The 19,348-nt window shown below is 39.3% G+C and overlaps 1 protein-coding gene across 2 annotated transcripts in view; it reads left to right on the top strand.

The window, feature by feature from the left end:
- Positions 1–18,531, top strand: part of kif5ab (kinesin family member 5A, b) — an 82,324-nt gene extending 63,793 nt beyond the window's left edge. Inside the window, exons 17-29 of one of the 2 annotated variants that reach the window (XM_034198390.1) lie at positions 92–209; positions 2,023–2,087; positions 3,300–3,409; positions 5,038–5,139; positions 5,563–5,623; positions 5,737–5,808; positions 5,905–6,009; positions 7,636–7,852; positions 10,048–10,498; positions 11,640–11,704; positions 13,887–13,914; positions 14,398–14,458; positions 15,649–18,531. In XM_034198390.1, coding sequence (XP_034054281.1) covers positions 92–209; positions 2,023–2,087; positions 3,300–3,409; positions 5,038–5,139; positions 5,563–5,623; positions 5,737–5,808; positions 5,905–6,009; positions 7,636–7,852; positions 10,048–10,498; positions 11,640–11,704; positions 13,887–13,914; positions 14,398–14,458; positions 15,649–15,744 — 1,551 coding nt within the window. In that variant the 3' untranslated portion in view covers positions 15,745–18,531. Of the gene's footprint in view, positions 1–91; positions 210–2,022; positions 2,088–3,299; positions 3,410–5,037; positions 5,140–5,562; positions 5,624–5,736; positions 5,809–5,904; positions 6,010–7,635; positions 7,853–10,047; positions 10,499–11,639; positions 11,705–13,886; positions 13,915–14,345; positions 14,459–15,648 lie in introns of both variants that reach the window. The other variant, XM_034198389.1, reaches the window with a different exon arrangement.
- The last annotated feature ends 817 nt before the right edge of the window (positions 18,532–19,348 follow it).

The following is a 19,348-nucleotide window of genomic DNA, read 5'->3' as shown; positions in this document are numbered from 1 at the left end:
GAACTTCTATCCTTGGAGTAAAAGCCTGTGTCGAGGTCCTGTGCTCATTAGTATACATCCTGCATCTGAGGAGCTGTGTTCTGGTTTTCAGCACGAGGCAAAGATCTGCTCTCTGACGGACTACATGCAGAATGTGGAGCTGAAGAAGAGGAAGTTGGAAGACAGCTATGACTCTCTGAGTGAAGAGCTGGCCAAACTCCAAGCTCAAGGTAGACTAATGTAATCATGATGGTAAAAAAATCTATCATAATTAAATAACCACAGTATCAAACAAGACTAATAGTAAAGACAATCCAGACTTTTCTTTAGCACAGCACTGCTTTGAGCCAAATCCAATGACGCTGATGTTAAGAAGGTATACTGTGTAATCATTACATCAAGGCAAGCAGGTCATCGGGTTTCATCCTCTGCACACCAAACTGTATATGTCTTCACAAAATGTCATGGCAATCCGTCCTATTTTGTTGCAGACAAAACGATCACAGTGGCATTCATGTCTAATCTCAATGAACTCCTCAAAAGTATTTAGAAATGTGAAAATACACAGTCATGTTAGACGTTTGCAACAGTAGATTAATCTGTTTTGAGGTGAATTCTAACTATCTCGCTAAACCCCAAGGATCAATGTTGAATAAACAGAGTCAGCGCAGCATATGTAAAATGTCTTGCTTCTGTTTGTGTGATAAAAATGTCTTTGCCCCAGGCTCAGGTTGAGATATTTTCCCTACGTGATCAAAATAACAAACCAGGAACAGAGTGTCTCCCATTTATTCAGACTCAAAGGTGAAGCAGGAAACAACAATGCGGTGAGAAAAGCTATGCAACAGATTTATGGCTGATAAATTATACAATTGCTCCAGGAGCAAAACTAATTGACAGTCATCAAAACAAATATGTATTCAATAAATCAAAGAATACTGCAGGTTAAAGTAGAATATTTATCCTATAAAAGCACACATTTTTACAGAGACAGTGTGCCAAAGCGATTGAAGTGATGGATAATAATCTTCTGTGTAACATTCTTGCTAAATACAGAGTGAAGGACAGCATGCAGGTTAAACCACTCTGTACATATCCAGTTAAATTGATGACTTTGGCCAAAGGCAGATATTAAATATAAGTTTAATATTCTGACAGAGCAAAACACAATCCTTTCTTGAGGAAGTAAACAAAAGACAACAATGTGTTGATGTATTTCCGCTTCACCGGACTGGAACTGGGAGAGGATGCAGCCGAAACTATTTGATTTAATACAAATTGAAGGAATCCGATGGACTCTTACTCTCTGTGGGTAAATTGCTCAGGACCCAAAGAACTGAGAGTGCAGGGAGTTTTTGGATCACTGGCTCTTCAGAGCGGGCACGGCGTGGCTTCAATGAGAGTTGTAGTCTCTGCCAGAGGCCTTTCTGTCCTGTCGAGAAAAATTGGGTAAACACTGACAGACTTAAGCTTCCAAACATATCACTGCCCCAACATGAACAGATTAATGGTACATTTGAGCGTCGGTCATCTAACTGCAGATACTCTCGGTATACTGACACAATTCACAAATCAGACAAAGGCAATGTAAGTCCTAAATATCCTGTAAAAAACCTGTGGATTAAATCCAGGTAAATCAATTGTGTCCGTATTTAAGCCAGGCACTCCTTGAGTCATTACAGAAGTAGATAAATACAAAGTGCTGCAGGTTGTGTTGAAAACACAGCAAAGTAAAGAGCTCCGTAATTTCATCATCAGACAACGGGACATTTTAGGAAGAGCAACGAGTTGTCGACAGATTAGATCAGCATGATACAGTAGCTGTCGTTCTCAATAACAGGTATTATCACACCCGAGGCACGAGTAGTAGTTGACCTCTCTGTCAAATGAAGCGTGGTGCTGTTATGCTGTTATGCTGTCAAAGTCATGTCACTGTCACCTCTGTCATCTCAATCAAGGTGTTTTATCTCCCTGCTTCTCTCTTCTCGTCCTCCCTCTGTCTTGTTTGATCTTACCGTTGTGTGTGTGCATGTTTGTTTTTAGAGAGCATGGCACTGGTCACCAGCGGCGAGAATCCCTCTTCTGTCCAGGATTCCTGTGATATAAAGGTAACCATGACTACAGTGAGAGCAATTTAGTGTAATGACCTTTTCCTCACACCGCCTCAGCACTCTGTAGCCTGTGTGTGTGTGCGTGTGCGTGTGTGTGCGTGCCTGCGTGCGTGCGTGCGTGCGTGTGCGCGTTAGTGAGCTGTGGGTGTGTGTCTCTGCGTCTTTGAGTGTACATTAATGTTTCAGAGCACGGTGTCAGTACATCATAATGGGAGTGCAAGTGTTGTTGCATATAAAGTAGGGCTGCAATAGTTATTTAAATGTTAGATGGATTCATCAATTGTCTTTTTTAAGAAATAATTTGACATGTAAAACTGGAAATATGTTCTTTATGTGAAACAAATGTCTTAGTGAACTTTATGTGCTGTAAGAAGATTTTATTTTTTGGACAAAGCTATGATAACCCTTTCCCCTCGTGTCCAGTCTATTAATGGTTACATCAACTGGCTGCTACATATTATTATCATACAGAGAGGTATCAATATAGCTATCTAAGACTTAGAGGAAAGCATTTTCCTATATTGTACAAATTGTTTAGCTGTTCCTCATTCTTTAAATAGCTCATCTTAAGTAAATGCCCAAACTCCAAAGATACAGCATTGAATGTACAATGACACAAAATATAAACAAGCAGAAAATCCTCAGATTGATGATTCTGGAAAACTCAAATGCTTTGTACAGTATTATAAATGTATTATTTTATACATTTTATAAATGTATTATTGTATTATGTATAAATGTAGTATTATATGATAAAAAGGTATCAATCTGTTATTGAGTGATTATTATTCGACAAATCTGTTAAGCACTAACATGCCTTGGTTTAACTGTTTGGGGATCCTTTGGTCAAACATTTGCTCCTGTGCCGCTGTTACCCCCAATCTGCCAGAGCAAACAGCACACTCAAGCCAGCCGCTTCACATCAGTATACTGCAACACTACCAGGCCTTTGGTTTTATGTCAGTCAGTTTGTGGTTATTTTATAAAACATAGGTTATTTAGGAAAATGCTCCATGTCCTCACTATTGAATCTAAAGTAATAAGGTGTTAGTAAACTATTTTTAATACAAGTCAAAGCCCTTATACAGAGGAGGTTTTGCACGATCCAGTGGATTTTACTCACGATGTCCACTGGAGGCTTAAATACTCTCTCTCTCTCTCTCTCATTATGTATGTATGTCTCCCCTCTTCTTGTTGCCCATACCTCAGAGGGCTCTGGAGCAGCAGATGGAGTCACATCGTGAGTCGCACAGCAAACAGCTCGGTCGCTTGCGAGATGAGATCAATGAGAACCAGAAGATCATCGACGACTTAACTGAGTCAGTGCTTCATTATTATTCTTCACCTTTTCAGAGAAACTTAATAAGGCTACAGATACTTAGCTTGTACAGGAGTACGACAATAGGAGTTCAGGAGTGTTTTAAAGCAGGGGCCAGTTGCATGAAAATAAACTAATTTATTTTGTCTTAAATGTAACTTTTAGTCAGCATTGCTTTACAGTACATAGACACCGGTATTAAGCTTCCTTATGAGTGACTAATGTAAGAATGACTTAGGTAATCTGTTGGGCAAATTCATCTGGGGTAATAAAAGGCACTTTGTGATCAATACACTTTAAACTCACTGAAAACCTAAATCACAGTGTCTTATTTAGTACTTCCCATGATTTAAATGTTATCTGATATCATTTGAGTATACAAAATGATAGGTTATTAAGGAAAAGGCATAATAACTACTTTCTTTGACCCTGGACTGTGTTGCATTACAAAGCAGGTTTTACATGGCTCCAAAGCAGACAGCTTATCCACTCCGCTGGCTGTAGGCTTAAATCTTTATTCCTATTCTTCCGTCATATGCAGTGTGAAAATGCTAAAATTGGGGATACAATGTCTCAGTCCATGAGTTCTCAAAAAGTCTTGAAATCAATATGTGTGGAGGTTGACATGCTGAGGAAACTGCAGTGTGGGAGGACTTTAGATGCTGCTGCTGATTACCACATATCATTGAAAAACCCCAGGCCTTGTTTGGGCTCCTTGAAAACATGCCCCTTCAGGTGCCTTGTTTTGAAGATTTCTGTAACAAGCATGAACGTCTGGGAGTAGACTGCAGGGCAGAGCCTTGAGAAACTAAAGTACATTTCCCAAATGGTAATGGTCGAGCTGCAGAGGGGTGGGGTTGCTCTGCTTGTCCTGCTGACATGGCTTGAATTGGATAAGCAGCTTGAAAATGGATGTATGAAGGGATTTAAGAAGAACAGAAATGATCTGGAAGCAGTAGTGTGGTTATTTTGATCCTTGCAGCAGAACAGAAAGGTATAATACATATTTGTCCAAGATTTAAGGGTCAGTAAAGTGGAGCATGATAAAATAAACTGTTCAAATTGATGGGGAAACCCTATTTTAATCTGTACCCTAATGTGACACTAAGAGCTTGGATGTGACTATGAGGACACACATCCTTACCCTGCAAAGAAATATTGAGCCTTCTCATCATTTGTGATCATGCCGCTTTGAAAGTCTGTGCATGCCACTGAGCTGAAGCGTTACCCCCCAGAGACAGGGAAGACAATTTATTTTTCGCATTTGTCAGTGTCAAGCTGAGGCCAAAACAAAACTCATCACAATACAAGCAATTGTCAACAATGATTCTCTTAAATGGCATTTTATACCAGTTTACAAACATCTAATCAACCTCTCTCGTTGTCCTGTAATATTTATTGGAAAATGCATAGTGGTTAAATTCTAAGAACTTAGATTAAATAGCAAAAAAATGTAAGGCACATGAGGGTTCATGAAGTTTGACTAATATGTTTTTTTGGTGCTGCTGACCTCCATTTCCAGATTGAACCAATTGTATTACATATTTTACTTTACATTTCCCCAATTTTGCATTTCCTTTAGGAGAGAGAAATGATGTATACGTCTTGTTAAATGTTGTACTTTTTCAGTTGTAACCAGAAGCAGGAGCTGGAGTTGGAGCAACTGCATTACGACTTTCAACATCTCAGGAGTCAAGAACATCACAAGAGCCGGCAGCTGGAGGAACTGACGTGAGTCTCTGCTGTTCTGTCCTGGCCAGCATTCAAACACTCCACCATATGGAGGCCCAACGGCGAGCTGCCTCTTTTGATTCACATCTTCCATTCCTCTCTGTCATCCGTCTTCGCTTTGTCTATTTATTTTCCTCTCTCTCTGCAGCTCTGTCATCCTATTTACAGTATACGTTTATCTCCCTGTGGAGGAGTCAAGTCGTACAGTTTGTAACTAAAATGAACCCTTTTAACCCCTTTCAGTTTTTGGAAAGGTAACAGCTGGCTGCTAATAGGTCAGTCTGCACTGCCCGTTGCAGCGTATTGCATCAGATGGCAGATTGAAGCCAGAGTTAGATGCGATCTTTATTCATGATTTAATCTGGCAAAAATATGCTGTAGGGAGAAGTTTTTTTAATTATCTATCTTTCTGTCAATATATAGATTTCTCCATGAGCGACATGAGCAGTCCAAGCGGGACCTCAAAGGGCTGGAAGACACGGTTGTAAGTCATTATTTGCTGTCACGATTCACTTGGCTCCCTCACGGGCCAATGATCCACTAAATACTCCCTAACTGCTCTAACTGCACTATTTCCTCTCTCACTTTATTCTGAAGGCTCGTGAGCTCTACACCCTGCACAACCTCCGCAAGCTTTTCGTTCAAGACCTCACGACCCGAGTTAGAAAAGTAAGACGGAAACAACTTCTTGAATCTTGAATCCTCCAACTTTTTTGAACTGCAGTATTTCAGAGGTTGAAAGTTCTTTATTGTTTCTGTCCACAGAGTGCACAGTTGGAGCTTGATGAGAGAGGGGGATATATCAGTCAGAAACAGAAGATTTCCTTTCTTGAAAACAACCTCGACCAGCTTACAAAAGTTCACAAACAGGTAACAGCCCATATCAAAATATAAATGATAGTGAGAAAACAGAACATGTTTTATCCATCCAACATTTCGTTTGAAACTAGGACAAATAATAGTGTTTCGCTCAGCCTGTAAATGTGATTATCACCGTGCCATGGCGCAGCAGTGTCGGGCTGAAACGCTTTACCAGGATAGAATAAATATGAGCAGAGCACAATTAAAATACAGAACATTGTTGTCAGTGTTGACAAGAGTAAAGCAGGCACCATCAATCATTTTACTATTGCAACTTCAAATATAAGTCTCCTTGAAAACAGAGCAGAAGCAGGTGTTAAAACACGCTGCTTTCAGGGAGAGGAAGCCCGGTACTCAGTCGCTCAGAATTGATAAATGCAAAATAATTCATCATGCAGGTGCACATAAAACACGCCTTTTATCCACTCTGAATCTGACGCACACCATCTCTCAAAGTCAACCTTGCGCTCAAAAAGACGAGACACAAACACTCATATACACACAGACACACACACACACTTCACACATCCAACTTTAATATTCCTAAATGGACTACACCAGAGCGAGTGTTGATGTGCTAAACGCTCTGCAGACTGGCACACAAAGTCGTGCTGGCAGATTGGTGAGCGCTGCACTGCAGCAGTGTCAGAAAGCCAATCCTAAAGTGGCTGCTGGGAGACTCCATCCCATCTACCCCCTGCTGATACTGTAGGAAAGGAGATGAAAGTCATGGTCATAAATCAACAAGCTCCCAGAGGAGAGTGATAAGACTCCTAAAGACAGGCAGTGGACAGCGGCTCTGATCTGTCCTGCCCTTGTACAGACACAGACTGACTGTATTTCCATCTGGAAACACTCACAACTGTCATGATTTCTCTTATTACATCAATTGGAAAATAGGAGTCGTGCCTCTATTTCCCATTTCTCTTCAAAATGACTCTCAACCAAACAATAACATAGCTCTGCCAAACCTGAATCTAGGATCCTTAGCCTGTTAGATTACTTGGATACAAAGAGTATTATTCTTTCCACAGTGCACCACAGGATTGTGTCTCTAAACGCTTGTAACACATGTGTAAAAACATATTGGTGGGGATGAAACATTCCGTCAGTTTTATGCTTTACTCCCACAGACTCTGTCATGGCTGACACTTTTTTTCTTGATATCTAACTTCTTTTTAAAATGGTTAACTTTTTTGGACAACCTTGACAACACAACGTTACAGAAATACAGATTTAAAGTTGATACTTTGGTTCTGGGTTCTTTGCTTTTAACAAAACTCACTACCACATATTATTCTCTTTTTTTGCTTGCCAGATTAAATGGAATAATTGGATGAATGGATGAAACACGGAGCACTGTATATTCTTAGACAATTTTTCCTTAAGGCACTTTTACTCCGCTGAACTTATTTGGGTCTAACTAATATAAATGTTCCAGGTAAAGAGATTTGTGAGGTCACTTTGCTACATCTGTTGTTGTATGCTTTACCTATTGATTTCAATGTTCTCTTCTTGGGGACAAAAGGTTGGATCTCTAACAGTGAAAAACTGCAGGATCATTTTCCTATGGAATGGAAATGGGAAATAAGAAGATAGTTAATCCCCGGGTTTATGTCTTCTTTTGTGTGACAGCTGGTGCGTGACAATGCAGATCTTCGCTGTGAGCTTCCAAAACTGGAGAAACGTCTTCGGTCTACAGCTGAGCGAGTCAAGGCTCTGGAGGTCGCGCTGAAGGAGGCGAAGGAAGGAGCCATGAAGGACCGCCATCGCTACCAGCAGGAGGTGGAGCGCATCAAGGATGTGATGAGGGTCCGCAATCCCTTCCGCCGGCCCCATGCTGCACAAATAGGTAATACATCATCCTGCTCACTGACTCACACACTCAGAAAATACTTCAGAATAATTTAACAGCCATCAGCAGTGATCTACACACTGTATTACATGTGTCATTTCAGTAAAAGCTATGTTATTTCATTAAATGATCTTTCACTCTGTGTGCAGTCAGTGATCCTCTGCACCTCTCTATTCAAATCTGATCTATGGGTATTAATATGCAATATGCACTATTACGTTTCTTTTTAGGACATTAATTGCATTTCATTGCCTCAGTACTTGTACAATATGCAATGACAATACAGTATATCTGCATCTTATGTAATTCAGTCCACGATCAAATTACACACAGCCGTTTTCATGACATTAAGGTTATTTAGAGGCATATTACAGTTTTTCTCAATTGCTTAAGTATGGCTTTTATTACTTCTCAAATAAATAACAGTAATGTATACTGTGCAGCACAACAACTTCAAATGACTCCATCTTGCATGAGGTGAATTATTCTGCCAGTGCATCTCAATGCTTTCAAAACAAAGGATTTGTATGTTCAAGGAAACGTGTCAACATGAGTCCACTGAAATTATTTGACATCATTTTATTTTATGGAAAATTTGAAGGATAATTTCTCTTTCAGCCAATTAAACAATATCCATTCAAACTCATGCGGTATGGTTTTAACTATTCTTATTCATTACAGTGTGCATCTTATTTCAACAGTAATTTCAAATTAAAGTAAATTATAAAGACAAATGTCTCAATATTCTGTTTAGATTTATGCAAATCATTAATATGTAAAATGCTAATTCTCTCCACATCCGCTGCTAAGGTTACATATACTAACACCCTTCTCCATCTATCCGCACCTTTTCTTCTGCTTCTGATATTCAATTTGCACTTGGAATGTACTGCGAGAATCTTTTATCATGGTGCAAGAATTCCTTTCGTGACATTTCCAGTACCTACAGTATATTCTTCCTCCATTCTCATACTCCACCTCATCATGCATGAGCAAGGTCCTGAGAACGTTTTTAAACTAAATTCAACAACATATATGAGTTGCCAATAATTGTTACAATAATTATAATACCAAACAGATAGATGTGATGGAGGGCTGCATTTTTTTTTCGAAGGATTTACACAAAGAGCTCTTTCGAGAGAAATGCAATGATTAGAAAAGCATTGTAATCCATTGTAATCACTAAGACTTGCTTCATCACTGTGTCTATCGAAGGTAATTGGACTCATGCGTTTGAATTCTGTGAAATAAATGAGATGCCTACAGTATGCTGCTGTGAGAAAAATTAGCTATTGATTTGAGAGTCTTTAGAACAATGATTTTCCAATGATTTTCTAAAGCGCCTCAGAATAACTGTGATGTGTTGGTGTATATTAAAGTTATAAAGGAAAAAAAAGATCTTGCAAGAAGTGTGTTCATGTTTGGATGTTTTGAAGTTGGATCAAAAAGACTTCAGCTGGATAGCTAATGTGTGTTTCCTGTGTTGGAAAACAGGCTGATAAAATGGTGATTTTACTGCTTTATGCTAAATTTGATGGGCTACATAAAAACAAGGTCTCCATCTAAAGCTGCAACAATTACTAAATCGGTCGATTAAAATACAAATATAAGCCAACTATTGTGATAATCAATTGATGGTTAAATTAATGTTTCTACTTTCTGCTAAAATGGCAGAAAATGCTGTTTCCAGCCTCTCAAATATGAAGATGTGCTGCTTATCATACTAACCTTGGACAGATTTGGACGGACAAAACCAGACATTTAAAGGCATCACCTTGTACTTAAAAAACGGGATGGACATATTTTACTATTTTCTGAAATGTTATAGACCTGGAAGTATAATGGTTTCTCTTTTTATCTCTAAGGAAAACTTTGAGAAGTGATTTATATTGTATATTGTAATTTGTGTTTGATTTCAGCCCTTATTGTATAACTTATCCGCAGGGCACCTTTGTGAAAGAGAGCATTGCAGTCATTTGGTTTCCCTGATTAAAAAAAGGTTATCTATATTCAGTGGCAGACAGTTTCACTTGGACTTTAATATATCCTCAGTATTCAAGTCACATTAAACGTATGACTCTGTCCTAGAGACGACAGGTTAGCGATACCCCTTCTGGGCAGCACAAATATGATGTTTTTTGTCTTTTATGGTTGAATGGATAAATCAATAAATCATTCTGTTTTATCTCTAGCCAAGCCTGTGCGTGCCGGCCACTCGTGCTCTCCCACTAACCCCTTCTACATCCGAGGCTACAGCGATCACCCCGTTGCCTTCTATAAAGCTGACTTCCACAACAGCAGCATGAAACAAGAAGCTGCTCCTGCTGCTCCTGCTACACCAGAGAGTGAGCCCAGGTTACCTGAGGCCAACTCCAAACAGAGCAGCCCCACCAAACACCCCCACCCCCAGGTCGACGACTCACACGACAACGAAGCTCAGGACAGCGACTCACACGACAACGAACCTCAGGACAGCGACTCACACGACAACGAAGCTCAGGACAGCGACTCACACGACAACGAAGCTCAGGACAGCGACTCACATGACAACGAAGCTCAGGACAGCGACTCACACGACAACGAAGCTCAGGACAGCGACTCACACGACAACGGACCTCAGGACAGCGTCGGTCAGGACAACATGTGAGCAAATCCAGCTGCATGTGTATAATTTATAATTTAACATCATGGAGTAATATCCTGCAGGTGATTATACACATCCTTGAACATAATGGTTTGGACTACTTCATTTTTTTACATCTTACTAGTTATTTACAGAGATGTTGTATTGGCAGTGCAGTTATCATGACTATCCGCTGATAGTGAAGACAATGCAGTTGAATGCTTGAGAAAAGCTCTGGAAACTGCTAAAAGGGTGATCTTTAGTTAGGACTATTTTGCCAACCATTGATCATGAATTATTTTCAAAAGTCAGAAATAATAGATCACGCTCAAGGCAAATAATGATGTTCTTATACAAAGTATACTGTATCTAGATCTATCTGTGTTCTTAGTGCAAAGCTTAAGCAGCCCAGCTTTTTACACTTTAGTGTGTTAGTAGAAAAAAGCATTGTGTTTTATGAAGACACATTTGCACATCTAAATGCGTTGAAATGCAGACCAGTGATTCTTCAAAAATAAGAACCAATATTAACCAATGACTAACCTTTTAGTCACTCTCAACCTTCGTCGAGACAGTTTAACACATTTCTCACACTGCTGTTTTTAAATAGATCCTGCTCTACCCACTCTGTGTACAGGAGTGGGATAATTGTTCTCATGTGGGGGTGTCTCATGTGACAATCTGCCACATAATGTTTTTTACAGAAAACAAAAAAAACGTCAGACTCAGAATCACATAATTAAATCTATTTACAAGAATAAATACAGAGCTTGCATCTCTGATTAAAGAAAACGTTGGCCTTGCAGCTTTCATAAGTCATTTAAAGTGTTGTAATCATATGTACTACTTGTATATTGAGTTTACCATGCAGCAAGTAGGTCACCTTCTCATTTTACAATCCTCTAGTCTAGGGGACAAAGTTTGCTAATTAAATATCCAGTATACTTCTCTTCTATCGAGTATTGCATCAATGTTGCCATTTCTTTCTTACAGTCAGTGAATCCGTTTTGACATTGATTTATTATTTAGTGGCCGAGTGAGCACTTGGGTACACTTTTATTTTCAAGTTCTCATTTAACTCAAAGACCCTATTGATCCCGTGATTTTGAAACTAATATCCCAGAGGCAAAATGTACATAAACATCTTTGTCTCGTTTGCAGGCTTCCTGCTGAACCTCAGAGTCGAGCAGACAAGAACACGGCAGAGATGCTCGATTCAGAAAACGGTGAGCCTTGTTCACATGTGCCTTTTTATTGTAATGTGAAATATTATGATGAAGATCAGTGGGGTCGAATTCCCTTCTTATTAGGACCTCTTTATATTTAGTGGTTGCTATAATGGCTGTAATGCTTTCATACCAGCCATTATGTTTGAATGATGATTTATATACCATTACAGAGTGGTGGTTGTTAAACAGTTTACAATGATTGCATGCTGCTATCAATCCACCCTGCTGTTATTTTGTTGTCATTTTGCTTTCATCTTCTTGTAACAGGCTCAGGACAGGTTAATGGCCTTGGGATAACATTTATTTATGGAATAAAGCCTTGTTTTTTATCATTCACTGAGGAAATTCTCTTTGTTGTTTTGAGGACATTGCTGCTGCTTCTTGAGACTTTTCTGCACCCTCATGTTTGTGTCTGCTCTCATCAGCAGGCGACTCTGGGGGAGATAGATTATCCTCACAGAGTCATTACTCAGCCGACAGATAGGCTGCAGACAGACTGAGAGCCCACCTCAGCCCCTGACCTAGCCATGACAGTTGTAGAGTTGTGTAACAACACCCCGCCTCCTCAATTCCCCAGGAGTGTCAATAAAAGTCACAAACTGGGTCACAGCCAACATTTGACTTTGCTGCGACATGTACCTTTCTTTTATTAAAACACTAATATCAGTGATGCTAGCCAGTGAACACTCATTTAAACAGGCTGCTCTTATTTTGTCGCTTCCCATGATGGTGGTTCAGATGGTTTTCACCACTGCCAACAACAACATACGGAGAACACTGATATTTCTCTCCTCTTGGCATAAACATACTCTTTTCAATACCGACAGCTGCTTAGAAGCTATGATTCATCTCAAGAGATTTGTGAAGATTTTTTTAATCAAGGATAAAATATCAGTTATTTTAGATGAACTCAGTTTAATTTCGTTTTTTAACATTTTATCCAGTATTTTCCCCCAAAATGGTCATTCAGTGTACTGTATGGCATTTTTGAATGAAAGCGCTCTTGCTCTGTAATGCCAGTCAAATTCAGAGGTACATTTCTTTCTGGTCCCTCACCAGTCATTTTCACTCTGGGATATAATTATACTGAGTGTCACGCATTTCAAAAAGAGCTTATAGGAAGGTAGCTTTGCAAGGCTGTACCTCAAATGACTTACTTTCAGTATTTTGAGTCTGTTGAGGTGTAGCCCTGACAGTTCCTGTAAGGATTAGATTTTTATGAACTACCAATTTAATTTTTTTATAAATAGATTCAATTGAGCAGCCTTATCATCCAGTCAGGCGCGAGGCTCCCTGATAGCAGCCAACTCATCAAGTTTAAAGCACACACATTTAGTAAACGCTCTTCCATGAATATCAATGAATCAGTGCACATAGATTTCTTAATGTGTGGCGCTCGAAAAACAGCTGAAACACCTTAATCTGGATGGCAATATTCTTCACATAAAAAGTCAAGTGAATATTTTGAGAGATGAATCCCTCTCAGGGTAGCTCAGGGAAAACACAGACCTTTTAAAGACTGGTTTTTCCAGTAGCTGCTATAGAAAGACATTTGGCATAGCCATTAAACCGCCTAGAAAATAAATGAAAAATAATTAAAAGAATGCAACTATGATGCAGAGACTACAAAGTGAGCCATAATGGTGTGCTTTTATTAATGTAAGTGCCATTCTGTGCTGCTGTTGGTCTACCTGTATGACATCTGTTATTGGTAGGGCCGGGACTCGATTAAAAAAATTAATCTAATTAATTAGAGGCTTTGTAATTAATTAATCGAAATTAATCGCATTTGTAATCACATATAAATATTTGACCTGAGAACAGTGAGAAGCAATTTTTTTCACATGGATTTTAGTATATATATATATTCTGCTGCCTGAATTTCGAAAATGTGCTACTGTTATGTTTTCTTCTAGCTTGTTGGGTTTATTATCAGGGAAATGCACATATGGGTTGTTTGAAAATGACTGCCAACACTGTCTTCAGTCATGTGTGCATGGGGTTTGAGAACCAACACATAATGCAGCTGCTTTTTCAAAGCCATATCTCCAAGGGATTTGGGCTGTTTCAATTAAACTATGTTTATTTGAGAAAAAGTCACTTCTTCCCTAATTTGCACACCACTAACACTCTCACTGTGCACCTGCCTGCCTCCTTATGCACCTCTCTCTGTCCACAGGAAACACCACAGATATAAATGACAACAGGTAAGACTGCTGCACCCTCGTTGATTACTGCATAAGACACATTGCTGTTAGTTGTCGTCTTACTGATTTTCTGGAAACTGATTTATTTTAGAGTTCACGTCAGGCCTTTTAATGGCCTTATTGCAGCATTACATGAATGTCCTGCAATATTTACTTCAAATGGGAGATAGCTTGCATCCAGCATGATGATAACAGTCAGTGATAGGCATAGATCATTATAAAGTGTGGCACTGACACACTCCTGCATGCACTGTTCCCCTTTGTGTTTTATGACTAATAACTATAACATCACTGATTTGCTTTGCTCACGATGTCTCTCTGCTTCATTGCTTCCCTCTGGATGCTGTCACTGCTGCTCCTCCTCCTCATCCTCCTGTTGCCGCTCATGAATCTGGTGCCGGGGCCGCCTGTGATTCTGATGTGTTGGATAGTATGTGTCTGAATGTGAATTCTGTGCTCAGAACGGACGTCTGCGACAATCAGGATCCAGCCAAACTCTACGGCCTGCATCCCGAGGCCACGACCAGCTAATAGTCCTGAGCAGGTAAGAGAACGGAAAACACAGCAACTCTTTAATTTATCATGAATCATGGTTCAGAAAAAACGTACAAATCTCATATTTCTGAATCTAAAAAATGTATTCGGAACACAGCTCTTACATGGGTTGTAAGTATACATTCGCTGTGATTATTAAAGCATTTGCATTTAATGTTAAAACGGACCCCCTGGACTTTACATTTAACAGCCCTGCTCATCAATTATTACTTGAATAAATGCAGATTGATTCATACTTTGAGTTCTACAAGGTCTTTACTTAGCTACCGTCATCATTTTTTCATCAAATATGAAAGCAGTATAAGCAGGAATGTATTGGGTTGGGAGCAGAGCCTGTGTTAGAGAATAAAAACATCACTGTTTTTGAGGTTATTGGGTTTCGGCCCTCAGGTGCTTTGCAGAGTTTACAGCAGAAAAGCTGCCATCTGCCAGTGTGAAGGGACGGGTGTTGTCTGTGAGGTTTCCCATGCTAAAAATAACAACTCTGGCCCGGACTGCACTGTGAAGTACTAGAGGCACAAACATACCAAACAATAGAGTCTGTCTCGGATCAGCACTCTATGTTTTTTGTTTTTTTGCAATTACTTCATAAATCCAAGCTGAGGTTTAAAGATTATTCATAATAAATTCCCTTGGAAAGGCGCATATTACAATAGGGAGTCAAATGAATACCGCCTTTGGGTTTTTACTTCATCCTACTACTTTGGCTGTCACATTCTTTATTCAGTGGTTCCAGTGAATCCTATTAAACATCACCTGTCCCAGGGACAACAGTTCATTTATTTGGAGACTCAATTTGCAGGAATAATGCTTTACTTTATTCAAACCTTAATTATTGTTCTACTTTAGGTAGAACTAGTCAATGTGGTGACACTTTATATAACACTCAACCTGCAGACTGCTTTCCAAGCTCTTTATGTTGAAATGTCAGGGCAAGTGTTTCACAGTGTTGGTTTTACATCCTATGAAGTCTAAGTTTGGACCCAGAGTGTTCCATGCAGTTTCCAAACACAAAAGGCTCTCAGTGAAGACACCCAAAATAAGATGATTTGAGACATGTTCCTTCTAGCTATTTTGGCATGACTCACCGGCTGCTGTCTCTCGTTCCCTGTTTCTCTCAAACGTATCTGACAGTTGCTCTTACTTTTTGTTTCTCTGTTTGTCTCTCTTTCTCTCCAGGCAGATGCTTTTTCTGAGGCCTCCTCTGTAAATCTGCATGCAGCTGATCACTGTCCGCCCCTCCTCTCCTTCCCCTCTTCTCCTCACCTGCTGTAAACAGACCTTTATCTCTCCTCTGTCCCCTGTCCTTCCCCTGCTTGCTCATCCTTTTCCTTCTTGTACAATGATGTGGGGTGTATGTGGGTATCAGTAAGATCTGTGGCACTGCGTCTCAAATGCCCGACCTGGAAGCTTACAATAATAAATATTGCTGCACACGCTCCCTCATGAAAAGGGGCCACAGAGAAGAGAAGGTGCAGTGCTGTAGGTAGCCACTAGTGTGTGCTGTTTGTCTCAGTGACGGTATTACGGTGGACAAAACCAGGACAACTGTAAGCTAATGTTTGACTTTGTCATTATTACCATTCTAAAACATTTATATGGAGTTGAAAACTCCATGATGTACAACATAAAACAGTGAACCTCAAGCTCACGTTACTAATATTTACACTTTTTGACTGCATGTTGTTTTTTGATGTTGGTCTTTGGCTTTTCTTGGGAATTACATGCAATAGGAAGAGAGCAAGTGAGGGTACATATTACCATGAAATGTCTAAATTTAGTCAGTAAGTCAAGTTAAAATGGGCATTCTTAAATGTATTTTGTTAAAGGGTGATATAATAAAAAATATATATTGTCAACAAACCTCGTAAATAGAGCAAAAAGCAACAGTTGTTAATTCTGTCTGAGTATTTTATTACCTGCCGAGTCTGTCTGTGGCTTTCAGTCTTAAGCCTACTGAAGAATACGTAAATCCTTTAAAAATAGGCCCAGAAAATATTGTTGCATTCGTAGTAAAAGGCTTAATTATTTTCTTAAAACTACTAGCCACTGTATTATTTAGGAAACACTTCTAAAATAGAAATAAACAGCGCATTTGTAGGGACTACTAGCAGCCGTAGAATAATATAGTGTTGTGTGAGTTTTTACAGCAGCAGGATGGTGTATGTGGGATTGATTGGTGTAAATGGCAGTGCCCTTTACATGGTAATGAGGAAATATGTTATCCAATGCAGCTGTGTTTCTCATTGGTGTGTTTTGAAACAAGGGAAGTCCTTTGCACAGAGGAAGCAGCTACTGTACTGTATATCAGGCTTAACAGTAGATTCCTGTTTCTACTAATCACTCATTTCTATACTTATTGCTGTTTTTTGTCTTTTGGTATATTTGTTGACAATTAGAAAATATGGAATATCCCCGCACTTATCATTTAGAATAAAACTTTTGGACATTTGGGAGAAATACAAAATAATAATTTCACCAGGCTGGTAGTAGTCATAGGAGCAATATATAATACTTTATGACATGTAGGTAGACCAACACACACTAAACTAAACATATGAACACCTGCCACAGTTTAAACTTGGCGAGGCCTTAATTTAGACAGCAGACAATTTCCCACATTAGCCCTTTTGTACTCAAATAAACAAAGGACAATTAAGTGTATGCTGGATATACAGTCTTTATCTCCTCAAGACTCTATAGTTTTGTATTTTGGTACCCTTTAAGGATATGTTTCAGATACTTACATTCCATATTACACTGTGTTTTCCTCTAGTTCAATAAAGAAACAACTGTCAGCCTAAAAAGTGTGTATCTCAATAAAGTAGCAAATAAATCACACTTTTTGTAAGCACTTATAAGGCTTGATTGGTTGTAGTGCTATCTCACCTAGAAAATATGGTCAATAAGGTACTAGGCTAAGATTGTCTAATATAAAAATGTTCACGTTTTCAGTGGTTAACGTAAGTCATCACCGCATGTTGGACTGTTGGTACACTGCACTGGTTTATCGGAAAAGCAACTTAAATGTGGGGTAGGTAAGTTTGAGAAACCGGTTTGAGATACACTTTTTGTTATATTCCATGGAATGCTCTTAACATCCCGATAGCAATGAATATCTTAAGTGCTTTGACAAAAAATCCATAAAAAAATGTCATCTGTGGAAGCCTTAGTACTGTAAAAAGCACGACCAATCATTTGAGCCGGCCCGGCTAAAATAACTGGATGGCCTACCTGCCTGTCAGCCTTCCATCTGTGCACAAAACTTATCTCGTGCCCTCATTGGTCATGTGTGCGTTCGTGTGTGTTGGAGGAGGGGCTCTGTAAGGAAGTGGCAGATTTTTTCCGGTTGTGTATTTTCAAATTCTAGCGCACTCGAGCTGGAATTTCTCCAAAATTACCTACCCCACCTTTAAATAAAAAAGTTAATTTTAAAACATATTTTTCCTGAGTTTAGAAGACTGACTGTCATAGTAGAGAGACTTTTAAACTGTAAATCATACAAAAAATGGCCTGTCAGGGATTGTCTGTGAGATATTCAGTCTTTATCTAATATGTCAGTCAAAAGCATGGAAGAGTGGGAAAAAAAGAATTGTGTAGCAACTATTTTTATACTGCTAATCCTAGTTTAAAAGAAAAATATATATTATTTATAATTTGTTCTATTTTAAATGTAAATGATATGCTATGTATTCTTAATTTATAGCAGTTGTTGAATGTGAAATGTTTGCATATGCGTGCTTCAAATGGTTTGGATCTCAGATTTCCAATGTGTTATCATTGAATGAAAATGTCATTCCAATATGAATTTGTCTAACAGAGGACTATCGTTCTTTACGAACCTCCTCAGATTGAAACCAAAACGCTGACTGAAGTGAGTCAGTTAAAGAGGCGGTCTATGAAACATAAAGTAAGGGTTACTCTAGGTTATCTTCTGTTACAGCCCCATCTTATCCCTCTCTTCTCACACACACACACACACACACACACACACACACACACACACACACACACACACACACACACACACACACACACACACACACACACACACACACACACACACACACATACCATGTATACATCACTTCAAGGGACATTACATTGACTTACATGCATTTCCTGGAGACTTATCCTAACCTTAACCATAACCAACACATGCCTAGCCCTTACCCTTAACCTTAACCTTACCCTTACCCTTACCCTAAACCTAACCAAGTCTTCACCCTAAAATGAATGATTCCCCTCATGGGGACCTCCATTTTGTCCCCATGAGGGAGGCGAGTCCCCACACGTGACTATGTAAACAGATTTAGGTCCCCACAAGTATAGTAATGCTAGGCCACGCACACACACACACACACACACACACACACAGTTAAAGTGCATCATCCGCCAATAGGTGATTGACCTTTGTCCCCAAAATATAGATGTATTGCATACAGTCTAAGTTATCTGAGCAGATAAGTTGATTTACAGTTTACACACTTATAATGCCCTTCAAACCATAGACTGTATATAGCTTCAAACTCATAACATTTCTGGTCAACCATTCAGGATGACGGAGTGTGTGCGTGTTTGAGTGTGTGTGTCTGCGTGCTATATGTGTTGGGAGAGAAAAAGGAGGTGTATCTTCTAAGCAGACTCTCTCACTCTTTGACTTTCGGCCCTTGTTTTTAACAGAGCAGACCCGTAACGCTTTATATTACAGCCTGCCGATATAGTGCACATAATTTGTATGGTGCACTCACTGGGTATAGGCACAGGGGACGAGGTAAGAGGGTTTGTGTTTAGAGGGGATCTAGAAATAAATTACACATAAAGTATGTTTTAATGAATTGTTACAGACAGGGGACCAGCAGACTTGGTGTATGTGTTG

Source organism: Gymnodraco acuticeps, unplaced genomic scaffold (assembly GCF_902827175.1).
Source record: "Gymnodraco acuticeps unplaced genomic scaffold, fGymAcu1.1, whole genome shotgun sequence".
NCBI lineage: Eukaryota > Metazoa > Chordata > Actinopteri > Perciformes > Bathydraconidae > Gymnodraco > Gymnodraco acuticeps.
This window is presented reverse-complemented; position numbering and strand designations above follow the sequence as displayed.